A 25,495-nucleotide genomic window follows, 5' to 3' on the forward strand; every position below is an offset into this window, starting at 1 on the left:
TTCTCTGTATATTTTGGAGATGAGGCCTTTATCAGAACCTTTAACTGTAAAAATGTTTTCCCAATTTGTTACTTCCCTTCTAATCTTGTTTGCATTAGTTTTGTTTGTGCAGAAACTTTTTAATTTGATGTAATCAAAATTTTCTATTTTGTGATCAATAATGGTCTCTAGTTCTCCCTTGGACACAAACTCCTTCCTCCTCCACACGTCTGAGAGGTAAACCATCCCATGTTCCTCTAATTTATTAATGATTTCATTCTTTATGCCTAAATCTTGGACCTATTTTGATCTTATCTTACTATGTGGTGTTAAATGTGGGTCCATGACTAGTTTCTGCCATCCTAATTTCCAGTTTTCCCAGCAGTTTTTGTCAAATAATGAATTCTCATCCCAAAAGTTGGGATCTTTGGATTTGTCAAAGATTAGATTGCTATTTTGATTCACTATCTTACCCTGTGAACCTAACCTATGCCACTGATCAACTAGTCTATTTCTTAACCAATATCAAATGGTTTTGGTGACTGCTGCTTTATAATATAGTTCTAGATCAGGTACAGCTAGACCACCTTCATTTAATTTTTTTTTTCATTACTTCCCTTGAAATTCTCGACCTTTTGTTGTTCCATATGAATTCTGTTTGTTATTTTTTTCTAGGTCACTAAAATAGTTTCTTGGGAGTCTGATTGGTATAGCACTAAATAAATAGATTAGTTTGGGGAGTATTGTCGTCTTAATTATATTTGCTGGGCCTATCCAAGAGCACTTAATGTCTTTCCAATTATTTAAATCTGACTTTATTTTTGTGGGGAATACATTTATAAAGTCACAAACTGTGCTAAACACTTTACAATTATTACTTCATTTGATCCTCACAATTTAAGGAGGAAGGTGCTGTCATTATATTCCTTTTGCAAGTGAGGAAACTGAGGCACACAAAGGTCAAGTGATTTCCCTAGAGTCACAAGGCTAGTAAGTTTTGAGGCCAGATTTGAACTTAAGTCTTCCTGACTCCAAGCACTGTCCTCTACTGTGCTTCCTAATTGCTTCTAAGAGGGACCAGACTATGGTTATGCAAATTCTATACTTCTGAAATAGGACTTGAATTCAAGATCTCTGAAGCTAACACTCTCTACAACATGCTGCTTTCAAGATATGACAACAATAATGATTATTTAACCCTTCTATGATTTTTCAAAGGACAAACCTACAGAACAGTAATTGCTGACAAGCCTACCAAGCTGGAAGCTACAATTCTGAGTCCAATGAAGGCCTGCAAATTTCTGATCTCTAAGACTGTGAAGCGTGATTAAATGCTACAAAGTCATACACTGGCACTGGAAGTACCCATTCTAATGAAAGCACAGATCTTTTTACACATTAAATTACAAAGATACAGCACTTTGCATGAACAAATATTGCCTGGGAAGACATAGGTTCATGTCTTAGCTGTTTCACTTGATATCTGGGTCACTCTGGGCCAAAAAAAATTAATATATTTGAAATCTTAGTTTCTTTACCTTTAAAATGTTAATAATAATAATAATGCTAACATTTTTATTAGCACTACAGAACCTAATAGGGCAATTGTGAAAAAAAGTTTTTTAAAGCATTATGGAAATAGAACTTATTATTATAAGAATATTGTCAATATCAGTCAAAATAACTGTGTGAATAAGACTGGTATAGATTTTATAAATTAGGAAGAATTAGTCACAAGGGTATTGACATAAAGCCACACAGCCAGTAATCAAAAGAACTTGAATTAAAACTCAGATATTTTCATTCTAAAATTTGTGTGCCCAGAATTTGTGAGACTTCTCTTTATCCACTCCATATAAAATATAAGACATTTCTATTAAACTATTTCTTTCTTTCAACCCTGGTAACCCCAGGGTTATTTAAAAAAAAAGGATACAGTGTTGTCAGTATTTGATTTAGTAGTTCAAAACAGACAAATATGTAGGTTCTAATTTTGAATTCTATCAGTCTTTTGTATATAATAGCAACACAGAATATTTCAATTAACCCTGCTAATTAGGTTCCCCCATATATGTCAGAATAAACACTGAGTGATACAAGAATAACAGTTATGAAATGCTAGAAAATTTTAACCTTCATATGCTCCAAAGTAAGAATTCTTGCTCATACATCCCCAAATTTCTGAAAATATCAATTAAAAAAAGACAAATTCAAAACAGATAGATCTGGAAAACAATTTGTGGTGCTATAACACTGAAAAGTCAACAAAAATTGATCTCAAGTTTTATCAGAAGCATTAATAATTTAATTGCAAATAGTAGTCTGCAGGGCCTAATTTGCTATTCGGATGCTTCACAACAAACTACATTTACATGTAAATTATATTCAAATAATTATTTCTGTAGGTGCAAGTGGTTCATTTAGAACAGACACAGACATATAATGTCTGTTCTTCCACCATCAATCAAGACCCAAGAAATCTTTATTTTTTGTTTGAATTAAATTTAGTCATAACTAATAATACAGTATACACATAAATTCAGTTTGCCTCTACTAATTTTGTTTAAGAGATAATTAAGAAAAAAACATTTGATCTGAAAATGGTAGATTAAAAGCATTCCTATTTTGTGTTTGGGGCAATGTTTTGAAAAAGCAGTTATTGTAGGATCACTGAACACACTCAGCAGAAAATCTACCTTGAATTAGTATAGAAAGTTCTAAAGATTTTTATAAATTAAGTAGTGACAAAAAAAGATTGTAATTATTGGATATTCTTCTCTAATTAGAAATATAATGTTTAGTAAATTACTACTTATGTATTCTTAAAGAATAATATGACAATTTTAACTGAGATACAAAATCCAATTCAAATTATTTTGAAATATACTTACTGGTCTGAAAATATGAATATCTTGGGTTCTAGATACCAAATGAGAGCTTTTGGCAATGCAGGTGGCTGTTTCCAATTTGTCTCCTGTTAGCATCCATATCTAGGAAACAATTTAAAAGCAGATGAATTTAAAGAACTTTATACCAGTTTCCTTTTTTGCTAGCCTAGCTTAAGAGGGGCAGTGGAGTTGAAAGGAAATGTTTCTGCCATACTAATTAATATATAAAAGTAGGTATATGACTAATTTTAGCTTGTAAGTAAATACAAATAATAGTTTAAAGTGCACCTAAATGCTTTATTTTTGGTTTGATTTGATTTATTTATTTGATTCTTTACAGTGGATTCTAATATGAGAAGAAACTTTTTTTTAGGGATTTAAAAAAGAATTTATCTATAAAGTCATGTAAGTAAAACATAGTAATCATAGACCCAAAGAATTTTAAAAGAGAAATTTTTACAAAGGGGGAAAACTGAGGCCCATGATGATTAAGCAACCTGAGCAAAAATCAATAACAGAGAGACTGTTTCTGAGGTCAAAGATAGTCTTCACCAGGTAAGCTTATCAGGTGTGATAAATTTTTTCACATGAATTTTTAACATGCTATGTGTAAAACTAATACATATCTAGAGAGTTTATATGAGATACTAAAGGATTTTGGAAATATGCTGACAACTGAATGAATTTTTCCTTGTCCAGTCAAAGTGATAGTCAGCAATATTGTACTAATAAACAGCCTTACTTAGTATGTTTCAGAAATGTCTATTACTAATATCTGAAATCCTGAATCCTTTCATTCTTTCAGCTATTTTGCACACACCCATATACACTAAAAACCAGAAAAGTTGAATATATAACTTGGATTTCAACACGCTCACTTCTATACTTCAAGGATCTATAATTTCACAAGTGCCAATAATCACTCTGCTCAAAGTTTTAAGAGTGGTTGTAGCTAAAAAATTCATCACTCTGCAGCATACCTAGTGAAGACTATCTCTGACTTCAGAAATGAGACATATATTACCATAGCTATAAGATAAGTTCTTATGAAAAAAGTTATTCTTCAATCATTTCTTTTTTTTTTTTCCTGAGGCTGGGGTTAAGTAACTTGCCCAGGGTCACACAGCTAGGAAGTATTAAGTGTCTGAGACCACATTTGAACTCGGGTCCTCCTGAATTCAGGGCTGGTGCTCTGTCCACTGTGCCACCTAGCTGCCCTTTCTTTAATCATTTCTACTATATTTCCTTAACTTATAATCTCTTTTTATGTGAAGAGAGATACAAATGGGCAGTGATTGTCCTTTCTTTGTATCCTCAGCATCTAGAACAGTTCCTGACATACAATAAACACTTAATGTTTGCTTGTTTGATTGATTCTAATAATATACTCTGACTTCATTCCTTTTCTCAAAGTATTTCTAGCTAATAAGCTTTCATAATAATCACAACTTGTATAATTCATCTGGTAATTAATACTAGATGCAATTTCTAGAACTGTTTTTTAAAGCATTTATTGCTCCTTGGCTTTCAGTATGTTGTTCTGTTTTCTTCTTCCGGGCAGCAGTTCCTTGAGGACAAATATCACATAAATAAACATCACATGAAGTACCTTCTAGAGTGCTATGTCCGGATAAGCACTCAATTAATAAATGTTGATTTGACCAACTCAACTCGGCTCCTTTATTTGAGGAGGAGGGAGTTCCAGGATAAGTTTTCCATTTGTACCTATTTCACCTATATTCCTATGTTTCCTGGGAGCTTGTGTATATGACTTTTATCCCTCTCATTTTCAGTCTTTTTGTTAGCTCCTTTCCATGATACTGGAAAAGAAGCTAGTTGTGCCCCATACTAAAAAAAAATCTTTGAACAAATTAACCAACCAATCACTTATTAAGCACCTACATATTTCAGGAACTATACTTGGGATACAAAAACACAAGTAAAACACTTCCTGCCAGAAACTTAAGAGTTAATGGGGGAAGACACGTAGAATAAATTAATTTCACTACAATAAAATAGTCTTGGGAAAGGAGAAAGCACCACTAACAGGAAGGTCCAATAAAGGTTTTCTATAAAAGATGGCTCTTAAGCCAAGTCCTGAAAAAAGCAAAAGAATCTAAGAGGCGGAAGTGAGGAGGAAGTGAATTCTAGGCAGGGGACTAGAGAAGGATTGGAGGGAGCCAGTGCAAAGTATAGGAAATTGAGTGCTGTAAAGAAAAGAATGAAAAAGGCAAGTTTGCCTGAACTGTAAAGTACAGGCAAGGGAGTAATTTATAATGAGTCTAAAAAAATTGGGGTCAGGCTGTAAAGGGCTGTAAATGTCAAACAGAAATTTCTATTTTATCCTGAGCAACTGGCAGTGACTGGAATAAAGTGAGTTGGATAGTAAAATGGTTAGATTTGTACTTAAGACACTGTGTACTTATGTCACTGGTAGCATATGAAGGATGACTGAGGGCTGGGTTAAGTTGGTAGTTATGTGAATGGTGAAAAGGGTTGAAGGGATGGGAGAAGTCATACAGGAAGAAATAGCAAAATTTGATGCATTCAGGGAGAATGAACAGTAAAAAATGACAAATATGAGAACCAGGGAGCCTAGAAGCATAGTGGTGTGCTCAGTAGAGATAGGGACATTTGGTAAACCAGTGAGTTTTGGGAAAAGGGTAATGAATTCTGTTTTGAACTTGCTGATTTTTGAGATGCTGAGATGGAATAAAATGTCCAACAGTTGCAGATGTGGCAATGAAATTTACAAGAGATTGGGGGAATAGAGATATACACTATGAGTCATAGACATATAGGTGGTTAACTCAAAAGAACTGATGAGATTACTAAGAGATAAAGGACATATGTATTTTAAAGTGTTTAATACAGTGCCTGGCACGTAGTAGGCACCTAATAAATTCTTCTCCCTTCTCTTCCCTCCCTACAAGGAGATGAGAGCAATAAAGCCTAAGGTAGAACTTCAATTAGGAGACTTAGAAGGAATAGTCTTGCCATCCATTCAGGATAGTGAGACCTTGATCTCTCCTAGAAATAGTTCTTTCCTCTAACTCTATCTAATTTGTCATTACCCACCTACTTTGAAATAACTTGTAATCTAGATTCCAATTGTCTTTATTTCTTCAAAGTTAACAAAAATCTCCTGATTGCTATGTTCATCAACCTTCTCTCAGTTGCTTCTATGTGTGACCTGGATAAAGGTCCCGGGCTTCTTGGGATCTAGGATTTCCTCATCTGTAAAGTAAGGGACTGGAATGTTTGGATTCTAGCACTAGTCTATGATCTTGAGATCTCTAAGATTTGTTTCAGCTCTAACTCTTATGATCCTGGGAGCTTTGCTTCTCAGCATCTATATCCACTTTCAAGACTCAAGCTCTTTCACTATATTCATGTGTTCTTCAATAAATTTAAAAACTCTACACAGGCTCACAAGAGCAGAGAAACCTTCAGCACCTTGATCCCTGCATTTCTCAGCATCTCCAGTGCTGGTCGAACATCAGCTTGGAGCTGGTCTTCCACTCCAGTGAGGCATAGTAATTCCATCTCTCTCTCCACACTCTCTATAACTGCGGCCACCTTGAGTGTCCTATCATGGATACTTAACTTGGCTTGGCTATATCGATTCTGGAGACAAGAACAGAGACTGTTATTCATCATAATTCATAGACTGAATCTATCATAGTTTACTGACTTTGTGAAGATTATGATCTTTATCAAAAACTGAAAATGACTGTGTACCAGTTGCTCATCATTAGCACAAAATATTTGGTATAGTTATAGGTATGAGTAATATGACAATCAAAAGTAAGTTATAACCTCCATTCCCTCTAAGAAGATTATACTCTTCAAGGTAAAAATGTTATCTGGTCCTTTCACAAGCACTGACTCCTGCTAACCTGGCAATGGAAGTTGTAGAGGTGAGGGATAAATGAACTGGACCATTCCAACAACAATGAAAATGGTTCATGTTCCTAAGAATAAATATGATTTGGGCTTGATTGTATATAGGGAAGAGTTCAAAGGGCTTTTAGCCTATGTATCTCAAACTAGGAAAAAAGAAATCCCAAGTTGTGGAAACACATCATTTTATCATCAAATCAGATGCCTGAGCTTTTAGGATAGAATCTCCAATTAATCTTGCATGAACACTCTATAATGGGACAAATCATCTATGTTTCTTATATTTTGAGTTATAGGATTAGATGCTAACAATAGCTTATGAGTGAAGATACTACACTGGCTCAAGTCTTTAACTGCAGTTTTAAAGGAAAATAATAAGCTCTTTGCCTTATCTAGCTTTTTGATTTTAATAAAGTATATAAATAATACAGTGAAATTAGGACGAATTAATTATTAAAAGTCACACACCTCAAAATCTTGATACTGTTCTTCTGTTAATGATTTTTTGGCAACAACAAGAGTACGCAATCCTTCTCGTGCCATATTACCACACTGGAAAAAAAAAAGGAAAAAAGGAGTTTTGTAACCCCACTGCTTTGTGACCCAGAAAAAAAATCTTATTTGCCCTAAAATCTGCCTTCTTAAATTAATATATGTGGCACCTATGCACATGCACACACACACATAGATAAATATAGGCTCTTAATTACTGCTATTCCCTTCTCATTCATTTATTCACTCAACAAAATAATAGCATAATGCATTGTATTAAGAATTAAGGGGCTCCCCAATTGATAAATGGTCAAAGGATATGAACAGACAATTTTTAGATGATGAAATTAAAAGCCATTTATAGTTATGTGAAAAATGCTCTAAATCACTATTAAAGAAATGCAAATTAAAACAACTCACATCTAATATTGGCTAACATGACAGGCAAAAATGATAAATTTTTGAGGGGATATGGGAAAAGTGGAATACTAATGCAGTATTGGTGCAGTTGTGAAATGATCCCACCATTCTGTAGAGAAATCTGGAACTATGCCCAAAGGGCTATCAAACTATGCATACCCTTTGATTTAGCAGTGCCATTACTGCGTCTGTATCCTAAGGAAATCAAAAAGGAGAGAAAAGGACCCACATGTGCAAAAATGTTTGTAGCAGCTCTTTTTTCAAAGAACTGGAAAAGTAGTGGATGCCCATAATTTGGGAATGGATAAACAAGTTGTAGTACATAAAGATAATGGAATATTATTATAAAAAATGATGAACAAGCTGATTATAGAGAGGCTTGTACAGATTTACTTGGACTGATACTAAGTGAAACAAGCAAAACCAGGAATACATACAATAACAGCAAGAATGTGCTTTGATCAACTGTGAGACTTGGGTCTTCTCAGTAGTTCAGTGATTCAAAGCAATCCCAAAAGATTTTGAACAGAAAATTCCATCCACATCCAGAAGAAGAACTAATCTACACAGACTATGTTTACTTCTTCTTCTTCTTTTTTTTAATTTCTCCCATGGTTTTTCCCTTTTGCTCTGATTTTTCTCTCCCAATATGATTCATAAAGCAATGTGTATTAAAAATAGACTATACATACACCCACACCCACACCCACACACAAGGAATGATGTATCATAGCTTATGTTTTCACTGGCACATCCTTCAGGAGTTCAGAGTCACTTCCATACCATAGTGCTAATTTTGTTAATTTTTATTTTGGAATAAATGTCCGCAAACGTCATTAAAAAAAGAATTAGAGGGTAAAGAGTTCACAATCTAGTGGGGAAGCATACAAACATATACAGAGCAAGCTAAGCATATAATAAATAGGAAATAATTAACAGAGGGAAGTTACTGGAATTAAGAGGTGTTATAGAAGACTTCTGGTAAAATATAGAATTTTAGTTGGGATTTAAAGAAAACAAGAGAGGTCAGTAGTAAGGGAGAAGAAGAACATTCTAGGCATGGAGGACAGGAAGAGAAAACGCCTAAAGCAAGAGATGGAGTGTTTTGTTCATGGTTGATTTGGCTGATTGGTTGGTTGTTGTCTTTTGTTCTTTACTATGTCAAGAGTCCAGTTACAGTAAACACAGTCAGAAGGCTAATGCCACTGGATTGGACTGAGGACTATGTGACTAGAAGGTAAGGTGTAAAACCATTGGACAGTATGAGAGTGTTAGGATTATGAAGGGCTTTGGTTTTTTTTTTTTTTAATTAAAACTTTTTATTTTCAAAACATATGAGTGGATAATTTTTCAACATTAACCTTAACAAAACCTGTATTTCAATTTTTCCTACTCTTCCCCTAGATGGCAAGTTATTCAATATATATTAAACATTGTAAAAATATACATTAAATCCAATATATGCAAATATTTATACAATTATCTTGCTGCACAAGAAAAATCAAATTAAAAAAGAAAAAAATGAGAAAGAAAAAATGCAAACAAACAACAAAAGGGGTGAGAATGCTATGTTGTGATTCATACTCAATTCCCATAGTTCTATCTCTGAGTGCAGATGGCTCTCTTTACCATAAGATCATTGGAACTGGCCTGAATCATCTGTTGAAAAGAGCCATGTCTATCAGAATTGATCATTACAAAGGGCTATTGATACCAAACAGAAAACTATATTTGCTCCAGGAGGCAAAAAACCACTGGAGTTTGAGCACATGGATGACATGATCAGACCTGGCTTTAAGAAAATAACTTTATAGCACATATTTAAGATTCACATCAACAACAGGGACAATAATAACAAAATAAAGACTGAGGCAGAGTTAAGGTAAAAACAGTAATTATGTCATACAAATGAGGTACAGAGAAAGAATAGACATAGAGGCATTAAAGGGAGAGGAGGGCTCGCAGTTCTTCCTAAAATGGTAGACAATTTGACATAGATGGTATGTGTATGTGTGTGTGTGTGTGTTATCATGTAAAACTTATTTCTATAAAAGTCACAGTTGTGAAAGCAGAATCAGATCAAAAGACAAAAATAAAACAAGAAAAAATAAATTGTGCATGTGTGTGTGTGTACACACACACACACACACACACACACACACACACACACACACACACACACCTTGATCTGCCAAAAAAAAAAAAGAATAACTTTAATATCTGAATGAAAGATGGATTGTAGTGAAGAGAGACTTGAGGCAAATAGACCCACCACAAGACTACTATAATAGTCCAGGCTTGAGGCAATGAACTTCTATCTCTTTGAGTTATGCTGATTTATTGATAATTCACTCTAAATACTTTTGCAAATGTTATGATTCAAGATTATTTTGACATATACTTTATTTTCCCACTTAATATTAAAAGATAAGAATAAAAATAGAGATAAAAAATAGTCTTCAACATTCATTTTTGTAAGATTTTGAGTTTCAAATTTTTCTTTCTCTATGCCCTTAAACTCTCCTTCAAGACAGCAAACAATCTGATATAGGTTATACATGTACAATCATGTTAAACATATTTCCATATTAGTCATGTTGTGAAAGAAGAATCAGAAAAAAAGGGGAAAACCACAGGAAAGAAAAAACAAATTAAAAAAAAAAGTGAAAATAGTATACTTCAATTTGTACTCAGTCTCCATATTTCTTTCTCTGGATGTGGATAGCATTTTTCATCAGAAATCTTTTATAATTGTTTTGGATCACTGTATTACTGAGAAAAATTAATAAATATCACACAATACTGCAATTACTGTGTACAATGTTCTCCTGGTTCTGTTCACTTTACCCAGCATCAATTCACGTAAGTCTTTCCACATTTTTCTGAAATATGTCTGCTCATCATTTCTTATGGAACAATAGTACCCTATTACATTTATATACCACAAATTGTTTAGCTATCCTCCAATTTAAGGGCAATTTTCAATTTCCAAAACTTTGCTATCACAAAAAAAGCTGCTATAAATATTTTTGCACATATGGATCTTTTCCCCTACTTAATGAACTCTATGGGTTATAGTCCTAAAAAATGGCATCACTAGACCAAAGGGTATGCATAGGTTTTTGTTGTTTAGTATACACAACTAACAGAGTTTGTTTTACTGGAATATGCCCTCAAAAGCTAGCAATGACTAGTTAAATTTTCATCTTTAATGAGAATCATTAAAGAATCACTTTCTCTCTCTCTCTCTCTCTCTCTCTCTCTCTCTCTCTCTCGTTAATTTGTTTCTTTTCTTTTCTTTGTTATGCATGTACAATTAATTTTTAAAATACACATCTTTATGAATCATGGAAAAGAAAAATCAGAACAAAAGAAAAAAAAAGAGAAAAAAACACAAAGAAAAAAGAAAAAAAAGTTAACATAGCATGTGTTGATTTACATTCAATCTCCATAGTTCTCTTTTTGGATGCAAATGGCATTTTCCAAAGTTTACTGGGATTGTCTTGGATCACTGAGCTGCTGAAAAGAATCAAATCTTTCACAGTTGAATATTACACAATCTTCCTGTTATCGTGCACAATGTATTCCTGGTTCTGCTTGTTTTGCTCAACATCAGTCCATGTAAATCTTTCCAGGTCTTTCAAAAATCAGCTTTTTCATCATTATCATTAACAATAATATCCATATACTATAATGTATTTAGTCATTCTCCAATTGTTAGGCATCTACTAATTTTCCAATTCTCTGCCACCACAAAGAGAGCTGCTACAAACATTTTTGTTATGTGGGTTTTTTCCTCTCCTTTATGATTTCCTTGGGATATAGACCCACTAGTGGCCTTGCTTGATCAAAGGATCTGCACAATTTTATAGTCTTTTGGGTCTGTATAGTTTTATAGCCCTTTGGCCATAGTTCCAAATTGTTCTCCAGATTCCTTGGATCAGTTCACAACTCCACAAAAGTTCATTAGTGCCCTCATTTTCTCACATATTCCCCAACACTTATTTATTTCCTATTTCTGTAATCTTAGCCAATCTGAGAGGTTTATTTCTCTAATCAATAACTGATTTAAAGTATTTTTTCCATGTGATTATAAATTTAATATCTTTACCTAAAAACTGACTGTTCATATCCTCTAATAATTTATCAACTGGGAAATTGGTTATAGTCTTATAAATTTGACTCAGTTCTCTATATATATTTTAGAAATGAGGGCTTTGCCAGAAATATTGGCTATAAAATTATTTCCCAGATTTCTGCTTCCCTTCTCATCTTGGTTGCACAGGTTTTGTTTGTGCAATTTTTAAAAAAAATTTAACGTAATAAAAATTATCCATTTTGTACTTCATAATATTCTGTATTTCTTGCTTGGTCATAAATTCCTCTTTCCCAAAGATTTGACAGATAAGCTGTCCTCCTAATTTGCTTATAGTATTACATTTCATGTCTAAATCACAAATCTATTTCAATCTTATCCTGGTATAAAGTATGACTTATTGGTCTATGCCTAATTTCTGCCATATTGTTTTCTAGTTTTCCCAGCAGGTTTTTGTCAAATACTAAGTTCTTATCTAAGAAGCTGGAGTCTTTGGGTTTATCAAACAGTAAATTACTAGAGTCATTGCCTATTGTGTCTTCTTTACCTAACTTATTCCAATGATCCACCATTCTGTTTCTTAGTACCAAATGGTTTTGATGACTATCACTTTATAATATTGTTTTAGGTTTGGTAGGGCTAGACCATCTGCGTTTGCATTTTTTCCCCCATTAACTCCCTTGATATTCTTAACCTTTTGTTCTACCAGATGGATTTTGTTATTTATTTTTATCCCTATAAAATACTTTTATGGCAGTTTGATAAATATACCACTGAATAAGTAGATTAATTTAAGAAGTTAATAAGTACTTTTAAGAAGTGATACCCTGACATTACATTATATTCCTGATGTATTAAAACAACAACAGAAGGAAAATCTGTTTGGAAGGATCATAACTAGACAAGAATCACACTAAAGTGAACTAAATGAGAATTATAGTGTATTTCTAATCTGAACTGGTGGAGGAAATAGCCATATTTGTGAAATAATAGATCTTTTAAAATGCCAAAGAAAGTAAAAAAAAAATTCTCAATTTTATTATTAAAGGGTAATTGGTGAACATCTAGAAAAAGTGGTGAGCACAAAGAACTAACTTGGCAGAGTTTTGTTAAGAACAGGTCATGAAGACCAATTTTATTTCCATCTACCTCCACCTTTCAGTATAATTATTAGACTGGGATCTGAGAAGAATGATGAAAACATGTTTTAGTAAAGAATTTGACAAAAATTTTCAAACTATTCTTATGAAAAAGATGGTGAGAATAAGGCTACTAGAGTGCAATTAGGTAGATTAGGAACTGAATAATACTCTGATGTTAAGGAAATTTCTAGTGGAATGCCTCAGGAATCTATTTGGTCCTGTGCTATTTCACATTTTCACTAATGATTTGCAAGGCAAAGATGGCATACCCATTTAATTTGCAGATGACAACACTGAGGGGGATGATTGACATAACAGATGTCTAAATTGGACTGAAAAAAATCTTGATACTGAGTCAGGTCTAATATGATGAAATTCAAGAGCCAGAAAGTTAGTCTTACATCTGTGTTTAAAAAATAACCAGCTATGTCCCAAGTACAACATGGGACATAGATGAGTAAATAGGTCATCTGAAAAGGACAGAAGGGGGTTTACTGGACATCATATTCGGAATGAGTCAATAGTGTTAAAAAGTGGTTAAAGATAATCACAGACTACTAGATCTAGTTTTGGAAGAGAACTGAGGTCCAATTTTCTTATTTTAAATATTAGACCTAATGTGAAATTAAGTTATATTAAGAGAGGTATCTAGAAGTATCTTTTGACAAATGTGGTCTGCCCTGGTCAAAACAACTGTGTGCAATTCTGGACAGGACATTTTAAAAAGGACATTGATGAAATGGAATGTTCAGAGAAGAGTGATCAAAATGGTGAAGTCCCTTGAGACCTTATCTTAAAAGGATTGATTTAAGGAAATGAGAATGTATAAATAGGAAAAGAGAAGACTTGATAGTGAAATTGGAGAGGACTGTCTTCTAGTAGTTTAAGAATCTGCCATATGAAAAAGGGAATAGGCTTGCTCCCAAAGAGCATCATTAATGACAATGGGTGGAATAACTGAAATGAATGAATGATTTATGAATGAAAAAAATTATTATGTGCTAAATGCCATGCTAAATTTTAAGGCTACAGAAACAAAAGCGAGGTAATCCGTATCCTCAGGGAGCTTACATTCTTATAGGGGAAGATAGAAAATAAAGGTAGCTATTGGTTTGGGATGTCAGTAATGATGAATTGATACACCAGGGATTTGCCCTTTCTTAATGGCAGAATGGATCTGATTAAGGATTCCAGAGAAAGAGGTGGAAAATCTATGAGAACATGCTATGTATGACAGTAGGGCAAATGGCAAAAACATGACTTAAATGGAATGTAAATCATGGCTTAAGAAGGTTAAAAACAGAAGGCCATGTAAATTTGGACTCACACACTTACCAGGGTGAGAATTCCAAAGAAGAATAGGCTAAATCCTTCATGGCACAGTCTCTGGAAGTCTGGTGGTGAAAATAATATGGCTAAAGTGAAATGTGAAATTTTGGGCCAATTAGATATTGTTGTGAATTTGTATTGATGCAATCACTAAATAGGACAGCATAGATACTTGGGATTGAGTTCCAAAGTTGAATGGATTACTTTCTCTAGGGCATAATCCATGGAAGTCCACTAGTTCAAATGGCATAGCAAATGGCAAGAACATGAGCTGTATGGAACTTATAGACACACAAGCCATGCAAAGAAAATTTGTCATTAGCGCTATTCCAAAGTGAAATGGACAATCTTCAGAAGTAATGTGTTTCTCATTATTAGGGGTCTTATACAAAATCTGTATGATCTGTTGTTGGGATCACTTTTGTTTATATCTCAATTGAACAAAATGACCTCTAAGGCCCCTTTCCTTTTGAAAAATCTATGAATTAGAAAAAGCTTACCATTTTTTTTCATCTTTTTGTTTTTTGTTTTGTTGTACAATGTTTGGTGCCCATGGCACAAAGCTGATTTGGGTTCTCCTAAGACTATATCAAGAGAATATAAACTCCAGTAGATATTTTTCAATGTAGAAAGTTTTATAAGTATAGACATGGTGACAGATGGTATGTAGTCTGGGGATCAGATTTGGTAAATTTAGAGACACACATGAAGAGAAGTCTGGGTAATGAATTTTTTTGGGTGGTCACAATAGCTCTTTTTGATGACTTTCTAGTATGGTTCCATCTGTTTTTATCAAGATTGCATTATAATTTATATATGTACTTATAAAATGTTTTATCATAATTTTTTATTATACCTTTTTATATACAAAACATATGCAGGGGTAATTTTTCAACATTGTCCCTTGCAAAAATTTCTGTTTCAACTTTTCTCCTCCTTCCCTACATGGTGGGTACTCCCATACATGTTAAATATGTTATAAAATATATTCATATATATTTTAAAATGAAATTGCATTATGATTTTAATTTGTTGGGCATTTTTATATGTATGTAACTTTCTATTACATACAGTAGAGATCTATAGGGTCAATGATTATGTGTTTATTATCCTTTTATCATGACACACAACAAATATTTGAAAAGTGATTTTTACATAAAGACATAAAGAGTAATAATCACAATGAACCTAAGTTCCATGAGAGAGATAGCAACAAAATAATCTAAAGTTTGATTATACAAAGTTAAGATTTTGCACAAACAAGACCAATGTAATTAAAATTAGAAGAGAAGCAGCAGTAAGTTTATAAGTTTCTCTGATGAAAAACTTATTTCTAAGATAACTAAGGAATAAATTCAAATTTAAGAATAAGAACCAGTCCCCAAGTGAAGAATGGTCAATGCTCAAAGGGATTTTTTCAAAGGAAGAAATCAAAACTACCAAAAGTCATATGAAAAATATTCCAACTTACTGGTAATTATTAATGCTAATTAAAGAATCTGAAATTCTACTTCACATTCAGAAAACTGGCAAAGGTGACAGAAAAGAAAAATGACAAATGTTGGAAGGACTGCAGGTAAGCAGGCACATTAATATGGTACTGGTAGAACTGTGAATTGGTTTAGCTATTCTGGAAAGTAATCTGGTACTATGTTCCCAAAGTAACTAAACTGCGCATTTTCTTTGACCTAGCAATAATATAACTAAAAAGATATCCAAAGAGATTTTAAAAAGAGGAAAAGCATTCCTATATAAACAAACATTTCTATCAACTTTTCTTGAATTGACAAAAACTTGGAAACTAAGGAGGTGCCCATTAACTGAGACAATAGTTGAACAAATGCTGAAAATATGAATGCAATGGAATATTATTGTTATAAGAAATGATAAAGGGGAGGGAATAGAGGGAGGGAGGGGACAATCTGAAAAAATGAATACAAGGGATAATGTTATTAAAAATTACTCATGCATATATACTGTCAAAAATTATAAATAAAATTAAAAAAAAAAGAAATGATAAAAAGGATATACATTCAGAGAAACCTGGGAAGACTATTATGAAGTGATGCACAGTGAAGTGAGTGAGTAGAACCAGGAGAATAATTTATGCAATAACACTAAAAAGACAAACAAATGACTTTAAAAGAATTTAGATAGAAGTCTTAAGTCATCAATGCAATGAACAACTAAAACTCCATTAGATGATGAAATATGTTTACCCACTTACTGAAAAGCAGAGGTGATGGACTCAGTACTAAATCTGTGTGTGTGTGTGTGTGTGTGTGTGTCTCTCACTTTTTTCCAACATAGTCATTGTGTGAATTTGTTCTGCTTGAATATGCATATTTTTTACAAAAATAAATTTATCTTCTTCTTTTCCAATGGATAGGAAGGAAATGAGATGTAGGTAGAAAAAATATTTTTTTATTAAAATTTTTTTAAAAATGCTATGGGGATGGAGTTCATTGGAGTAAGATGTGTTTAGCCTGGGAGATCAGAGGAAGTGTCACAGAGACAACTGTATGAATTAGTAGGTTGAGTAGCATTTTGAAAAACATAAAAGGTGGCTTGGAATGCCAAGATGTTGGAACATGAAAAAAGCTGTAGAAAGTATAAACATGTGTTAAAGGTAAACAGATGTAGAAAGCTGCAAGGATTATTTCAGAAATAATAATAGAATTTGGCATATAAGAAAGTAATAGAGCCTTAGGCCGGAGCCAGAACCTGGAGTTCTGAATTCCAGAACAAAAAGCAGGTGTATGAAATGATCAGAGATATGAATCTGGAAGATTAATCTGGTAAGTGTGTAGGATGGAGTGGAAGGGTCAGACAAAGGAAGTGTGAATGATGAAGGAGGAGGAGATAAAAAGTTGAGGATTGAACTTTAGGGAATAATAAGAATTAGAGAATAGAGAAGGAAGAAAAGGAATCCATTAAATAGTGAGAGGTAAGCAGAAGAATAATGATAATGATTTGAGCCTTGAAAGTTTCAAGAGGAAAAATGTGATAAGCAGTATTACATTTTTTTCTTAGTTTTAAAATTTATTTTAAACTTAAGTACAAAATAAGAAAAGAAAAAATTCCTATGTACACAGCAGAACATGATTCATTATAAAGCAATAAATTTCCATTTTAAGAAAACATATATAATATTACACATTGTTTTCAAAGCTGTCCAGCTATTCTTTGCTTCCTCATGTTTTCTTTTGTTCTCTCATGTACATTTTATTTTATTCCTCCCATCCCCCTAAAGAAGAATATATAGTTAGATATGAATTATCTATACATTTACATCTATACATCTACATACAATTACATATACATTGACATCTATAAATATACACACATATACACTTATACACATTAAGTGGTTGTTGTCTTTTCTCAAAGAGGACCAAAATGACATCACTATAATAATTCAAATTACAGTGTGTTTGATTGTGGCTGATCAGACCAATACAAGTAGCAAGACACAAATAGTTCCTTTGAACATTTGGGATGGCTTCTTTAAATTGTGTATCTTATGTTTCTTCTGAGCTAATTCAATTTTCCTTCGATCATAAAGCTGAGGTTACATCATGCTGGGCAGTCCTGTGCCAGTGTGATACACATTTTTGTAAAACCGCACTATGCTTATTTTTATTTGTCCTGTTTCTCTGAAGGTGGATAGCATTTTTTCTTTCATCTGTCCAAGACTTTCCATGTTTTTCTACATCAACCAGCTCATTATTCCCAAAGAAAAGAGTACTATTCCAATCCAATTACATTCTGACAAACTGTCTATAAAAGTTTTTCCCCCCTATTTTTGCATTCCTTCTATTCTTGCCTGTATAGGTTCATTTATACAAGAAAATTTTAATTTAAAATAATCAAAATCACCCATTTTACATTTCAACAATGATTATCACCTTATAATATGGTTTAAAGCCTGATATTACTGAATCTGCTTTCTTTACGTATTTTCCCCCTCTGATTTCAGTGAAGTTACTGAATAAAGTTTTTTTTAAATGAACTTTGTTATTTTTTCTAGTTCAATAATTTTTTAAAAAATTCAATTGTGATGGCATTACGGAGTTAAGTAAAATTGTCATTTAAAATTTTTTACTAGTTTTATCTACCCAGAAACAATAAATATTATTTCAAGTATTAGCTCTAACTTTATTTGTATAAAAATGGATTTTTTTTGGTTTATGTTCATATCCTGATATCTGTCTTGATATATATATACTCTAAGGTATTTTATACTGTCTTTTTATTTTAGATGCTCTGAAACAATACTGAATAATATGTAGTGTTTTTCTCTAAAATATAATTTTCTCTGTGAGCAGGTTTGTTGGGGAACTTCTGGAGGCAGCATTCCTTTCAGTTCAGTGTAACCTCAAATGCAGCCAGGAGTTAAAGTCCAAATCCTTTATTTTCTCTTTCCTTTAGGCTAGCTTTTCTGGAGGCCTTCCAGATCTTGGTTTCAGTGTTCTCCACAGGACAGCCTGCCACCACTTCTCTGTCTTCCTCAGTTTTGCCCAACTGAATCCTGGCTTCTCAATCTCCCAGAGTGCCCTTTGGCCCTGAGAGTTTCTTGCTTATATGCTGCACTTTGAGTATACTCCAATCATTACATCACTAGGAAACCATTATTTGTTGTAGGATTAAATCAATGCTAAATTAGATTTAACCATTGTCTCCTCAATTCCACTTAGTACCTTGTTTCAAGTTCTGGCCCATAACATCTCCTTGTAGCATCAAATCAATCATACAGAACCATGCTAAATTAGATAATAATTGTCTCTATCAATTGACTGTCTTAATATCTTGTTTTTTTTATTATTTTTTTATTTTATAATTATAACTCTTTTTTTTTGAGAGTACATATGCATGGGTAATTTTTTTTAAAAAATGATTTTCATTTATCAGATATATGCGTGGGTAATTTTACAACATTGACAATTGTCAACCCTTTTGTTCTAATTTTTCCCCTCCTTCCCCTCGGCCCCAGATGGCTGGTTGCCAATACATGTTAAATATGTTAAATAATAAATTAAATATAATATATGTATACATGTCCAAACAGTTGTTTTGCTGTACAAAAAGAATCAGACTTTGAAATAGTGTACAATTAGCCTGTGGAGGAAATCCAAAATGCAGGTGGACAAAAATAGAGGGTTCATAGTCATCTCCCAGAGTTCTTTCGCTGGGTGTAACTGGTCCAGTTCATTACTGTTCTATTGGAACTGATTTGGTTCATCTCATTGTTGAAAATGGCCATGTCCATCAGAACTGATCATCATATAGTATTGTTGTTGAAGTATACCATGATCTCCTGGTCCTGCTCATTTCACTCAGCATCATCTCATGTAAGTCTCTTCAGACCTTTCTCAAATCATCCTCTTGGTCATTTCTTACAGAATAATATTCCATAATACTCATATACCACAATTTATTCAGCCATTCTCCAATTGACGGACATCCACCCAGTTTCCAGTTTCTGGCCACTACAAAGAGGGCTGCCACAAACATTTTGGCACATACAGGTCCCTTTCCGCTCTTTAGTATTTCTTTGGGATATAATCCTAATAACAGCAATGCTGGGTCAAAAAGTATGCACAGTTGGATAACTTTTTGAGCATAGTTCCAAATTGCTCTCCAGAATGGCTGGATGTGTTCACAATTCCACCAACAATGTATCAGTGTATGGGTAATTTTTTATAACATTATCCGTTGCACTCACTTCTGTTCTGATTTTTCCTTTCTTTCCTCCACCCCACCCTTCCCTTAGATGGCAGGCAGTCTTATACATGTTAGATATGTTATAGTATATCCTAGATACAATATATGTGTGCCGAACCAAATTTCTTGTTGCACAGGAAGAATTGGATTCAGAAGGTAAAAATAACCTGGGAAGAAAAACAAAAATGCAAATAGTTTACACTTATTTCCCAGTGTTCCTTCTCTGGGTGTAGCTGATTCTGTCCATCATTGATCAATTGGAACTGAATTATATCTTCTCTTTGTCGAAGATATCCACTTCCATCAGAATACATCCTCATATAGTATTGTTTTTGAAGTGTATAATGATCTCCTGGTTCTGCTCATTTCACTCAGCATCAGTTTGTGTAAGCTTCTCCAAGCCTCTCTGTATTCATCCTGCTGGTCATTTCTTACAGAACAAAAATATTCTATAATATTCATATACCACAATTTACTCAACCATTCTCCAATTGATTGACATCCATTCATTTTCCAGTTTCTAGCCACTACAAAAAGGGCTGCCACAAACATTTTGGCACATACAGGTCCCTTTCCCTTCTTTAGTATTTCCTTGGGATATAAGCCCAGTAGTAACACTGCTAGATCAAAGGATATGCACAGTTTGAAAACTTTTTGGGCATAATTCCAGATTGCTCTCCAGAATGGTTGGATTCTTTCACAACTCCACTAACAATGCATCAGTGTCCCAGTTTTCCCACAGCCCCTCCAACATTCATCATTATTTTTTCCTGTCATCTTAGTCAATCTGACAGGTGTGTAGTGGTATCTCAGAGTTGCCTCAATTTGCATTTGATAGTGATTTGGAACACTCTTTCATAGGAGTAGAAATAGTTTCAATTTCATCATCTGAAAATTGTCTGTTCATATTCTTTGACCATTTATCAATTGGAGAATGGCTTGATTCCTTATAAATTAGAGTCAGTTGGACGTGGCCATCTTCAACAATGAAATGAACCAAATCAGTTCCAATAGAACAGTAATGAACTGAACCAGTTATGCCCAGCGAAAGAACTTTGGGAGATGACTATGAACCACTACATAGAACACCCTATTTTTGATTCCCTTCACACACTATTTCAAAGTCCAATTCCTTTTGTACAGCAAAGTAACTGTTTGGATATGTATACATATATTGTATTTAATTTATACTTTAACATATGTAACATGTATCAACCTGCCATCTGGGAGGGTGGGGGGAAGGAGGGGAAAAATTAGAACAAAAGGCTTGGCAATTGTCAGTGTTGTAAAATTACCCATGCATATATCTTGTAAATAAAAAGCTGTAATAATAAAAAAATAAATAAATAGAGTCAGTTCTCTATATATTTTGGAAATGAGGTTTTTACCAGAACCTTTAACTGTAAAAATGTTTTCCCAGTTTACTTCCCTTCTATTCTTGTTTGCATGAGTTTTGTTTGTAAAAAAAAAGCTTTTTAATTTGATGTAATCAAAATTTTCTATTTTGTGACCAATCTCTAGTTCTCCTTTGGTCACAAATTCCTTCCTTCTCCACAAGTCTGAGAGGTAAACTATGGGAAATAAGTAAATCTGGTAATTATTATGGTTCAATGAGGTCAATGAGGGAAGAACAAAGAGAGACTAGGCTTTGTTTTTTTGTTGTTGAGAAAAAAGGAACAATTTTTTGAAGGCTTTTCAATCTTCCTATGTTCCTCTAATTTATTTATAATCTCTTTTTTATGCCTAAATTATGGACCCATTTTGATCTTATCTTGGTATGTGGTATTATGTGTGGCATTAGTATTTCTGCCATACTAATTTCCAGTTTTCCCAGTTTTTGTCAAATAATGCTTATCCCAAAAATTGGAATCTTTGGGTTTGTCAAACACTAGATTACTACAGTTATTGACTATTTTGTCTTGTGAACCTAACCTATTCCACTGATCAACTAATCTATTTCTTAGCCAATACCAAATGGTTTTGGTGACTGCTGCTTTATAATATAGTTTTAGATCAGGTACAGCTAGGCCACCTTCATTTAATTTTTTTTTTTCATTAATTCCCTTGAAATTCTTGACCTTTTGTTCTTCCATATGAACTTTGTTATTTTTTCTAGATTGTTAAAATAGTTTCTTGGGAGTCTGATTGGTATAGCACTAAATAAATAGATTAGTGTAGTAGGGAGTATTGTCATCGTTATTATACTTGCTTGGCCTATCCAAGAGCATTTAATATTTTTCCAATTATTTAAATCTGACTATTTTTGTGGCAAGTGTTTTGTAATTTTGCTCATATAATTCCTGACTTTCCTTTGGTAGATAGATTCCCAAATGTTTTATACTATCAACAGTTATTTTGAATGGAATGTCTCTTTGTATTGCCTTAGTACACCTTGTAAGAATCATAACAATATGTCTAACACATAATGTAGTTTCCTTATTTTGTGTTTTGATTAAATCTATTTCAATGTTAATTTATGATTACCATCACTGCTTTTTAAAAAATATATATATAAATATATATATATATATATAAAAATATATATATATATATAAATATATATATATATATATAAAATATATATATATATATATATATATATATAAGTTCTTCTCCTGATTTAATGTTTGTATGTCTCTCTCATTTTACAGCATTTCCTGAAAGCAATATATTGTTAAATTCACGTTTTTAATCTGCTATTTCCATTCCATTGACATTCTAAGCTATAATTACCTGTATATTTTCCACCTTTCTATTTTTCCCATTTTTCTTATCTTGTTCCTCTTTCTTCTCACTTTGCTTCCTCTTATTCTTTAACTCACTCTCACCAAGAATCCAAAACTCTTCCTTATCTTCTCCCTCACATTATTCACTTTTTTATTTCTGAATTTAAAAAGGCTTTTCCACACACACACACACACACACACACACACACACACACACACACGTAAACACACATGTTGTTCCCTCTTTCCCAATGAGAGTAAAGCTTCAGAGCTACTCTCCCTCCCCCACTAGTTTCTTTTGTATCTATTTTTCTTTTTTTCCTCATTTGTAAGAGATAATTTTACCTTGAGTTCTGTTGTTTTTATCACTAAGATCTGAAGGTATTTCAGTCTGTTAAATGTCCATTCTCTCCCTTCCCCCCCAATTCAGATTATACTTAACTTTGCTGGGTAAGATACGCTTGGTCATAATCTTAGCTCTTTTGTTCTACATAGTATTCCAAGACTTATATTCCTTCAACATAGTAGCTGCTAGTCTTGTGTAATCCTTATTTTAATTCCATGATAATTAATTTTTTTCTTTTGTTGCTTCCATGATTTTTCCTTAACCTAGGAGCTTTGAAATTTGGCTATGGTATTCCTGTAAATTCCTCTCAGATTCTTTTACAGATGATGATCAGTAGATTTTTTTCCCCCTATTTCTGCTTTGCCTTCTTTTTCTAGAACTTCAGGGAATTTTTCTTTGATAATTTCTTATAATAATATATTAAGGTTTTTTTAAATCATAATTTCAGGCAGTACAACTATTCTTATATTATTTCTCCTTGATCTGTTCTCCAGATCACTTGTTTTTCTGATAAGATGTTTCACATTCTTTTTTTTTTTGAATTTTATTATTTGTCTTAGAATATCATAAGCTACCCTTTGGTCAGTTCTAGTTTTCAAGGAATTATTTTCTTCCATAAGTTTTTGGTTCTATATTTCAACCTGGTTGACTTTTTATAATTTTCTTTCTTTGTGAGGCAATTGGGGTTAAGTCACTTGCCCAGGGTCATAGAAATTTTCTTGAATTGTATTATTCTCCCCAATTGCTGCCATTTTTCCTTGATCTCTCTTACCTGATTTTTAGTCTTTTTAAAAGTTCTTGTAGGAAATCTCTTTGTGCTTGGGACAATTTGATATTTCTCACTGAAAAAAGGAATGGCTTTTTTAGTTCCATTATTTTCCTCTGAATATGAAATCTATCTTTTCTATCCCACTACTAGTTACCAATGGCTGGGTTCTTTTTCCTTTGACCCCTCATTTTCATAATCCTGAGGTATGATGACTATATGAAGCCTCAGGTCCTTCCTACTGTTATTTTCCGAAGTCTGTCCTGGGCTCAACCTTAGCTCTTCTTTACTCCTACAGCCTGGCTACAGCTCCTGATCACATTGTCCAACAAATAATTTTACTCCCTGTGGTTCTGCTGGGGGCTGCAAACTACAGTTGTTTTCTCTTCCCTGGAACTGATACTAGAGACTCTGTTTACCTGCAAGTGCTCATAACCAGCAGGGTCCCTGCTCTTCCAGGCGTGTGCTAGCTCTTTCTCTTCCACAACAGCTGCCCATCCTGGGAAACGTATGGTCCGCACAACTGTGCTTGGCATCCCTGGACAGGGGCAGGTCCTTCAATCCTCTCTTATCAATTCTCTCTTATTCAATCATAAAACCCCTGCTCTCCCATCCTACCACAGGCCAGGAGATGAAAATTTCCAAGGCTGAGGCTGTTTCCCAACCAAACTGATTCCACAGAGTTGGCCTGGAGGGTGTTTGCCCTTCACTCAGGCTGAACCTCTGCCCCAAGAGGTCAGATCTTTCATGGAGTCTTTTTTAGGTTGTCTTAGGAGAACTGCTTTGCCCCAACTTTTTAAATGTCCATTGCTCTATATTTCTTCTGCCACAATGTTATTTTTTTATGGAGAAAATCTGGAAAGCCCCAAATTTTCTGACCCTATTCTGACATCTTCCTAGAATCCTCTCTACAGCAGTGTTACTATCTATCAAGGAAGCTAAGAACTGGGGAAAGACCATGGAACTTGGACTTTAGGTCATCTTTCTAAGTGATCTCCAACAAATTGTTTTAGTAGGAAGATAGGTAAAAAGGGTTATAGAACTGATGAGTAGTAACGAATCGAAAGCAATGCATAAAATACTAATAATAACAGCATTTATATAAAAGTTTAAGGTTTGCAAAGAGATTTATTTCTGTTACCTCATAGAGTAGAAAACAAACTTTAATAGCAAAAGAAAGGAAAGAAACATTATTATTTTTGTGTAATAGAGTTGTTGGATTTTTTTTTTTTAAGTATTAGGAAGACCTGGACATATTTGTAAGCAAAAATGAAGAAACAAATGAAAGGAAATTTAAGAACTGAAAGAGGAAGGTCTTGAATAAAGTAGAAGGGGAAAAGCTTAAAAACATAGTTCATTGGTTAGCTATGGCAAGAAAGAGGGGTATTCCTCTGAGACAGATGGAAAGATGAGATAATGAATGAGTATCGATATAGAAAAAATATGAAGTAGAAGAAGAGCTTCAGCAAAATAGTTTTAACTCTTTCACTCCTCATAAAGACAGATAATTTTCTGAAGGTTAAGGAGGCAAGGAGAAAGAACAGCTGTTGTAAGGAAATTTCTAGAATCAATAAGAGAGGAATAAAAGGTTTACCAAGTGTTAGGATTACTAAGTGAGAACTCAGGTTGTCTGGACAGTGACAAGGTGAGAATTCAGGTTTTCTGGATTCTTACAAGGTGAGAA

General features: G+C 33.4%; 1 protein-coding gene across 4 annotated transcripts in view; it reads right to left on the reverse strand.

Annotated features, from left to right (window-relative positions):
• The window catches only part of ATP9B (ATPase phospholipid transporting 9B (putative)), a 448,624-nt gene that overhangs the window by 39,884 nt on the left and 383,245 nt on the right, over positions 1–25,495 (reverse strand). For all 4 annotated transcript variants that reach the window (XM_074273531.1, XM_074273522.1, XM_074273514.1 and 1 more), the window contains exons 18-20: positions 7,239–7,322; positions 6,324–6,494; positions 2,871–2,969 (exon numbers count right to left, since the gene is read on the reverse strand). In XM_074273531.1, coding sequence (XP_074129632.1) covers positions 2,871–2,969; positions 6,324–6,494; positions 7,239–7,322 — 354 coding nt within the window. The remainder of the gene's footprint in view (positions 1–2,870; positions 2,970–6,323; positions 6,495–7,238; positions 7,323–25,495) is intronic.

The sequence above is a fragment of the Sminthopsis crassicaudata genome, chromosome 1, assembly GCF_048593235.1.
Source record: "Sminthopsis crassicaudata isolate SCR6 chromosome 1, ASM4859323v1, whole genome shotgun sequence".
NCBI classification, from domain to species: domain Eukaryota; kingdom Metazoa; phylum Chordata; class Mammalia; order Dasyuromorphia; family Dasyuridae; genus Sminthopsis; species Sminthopsis crassicaudata.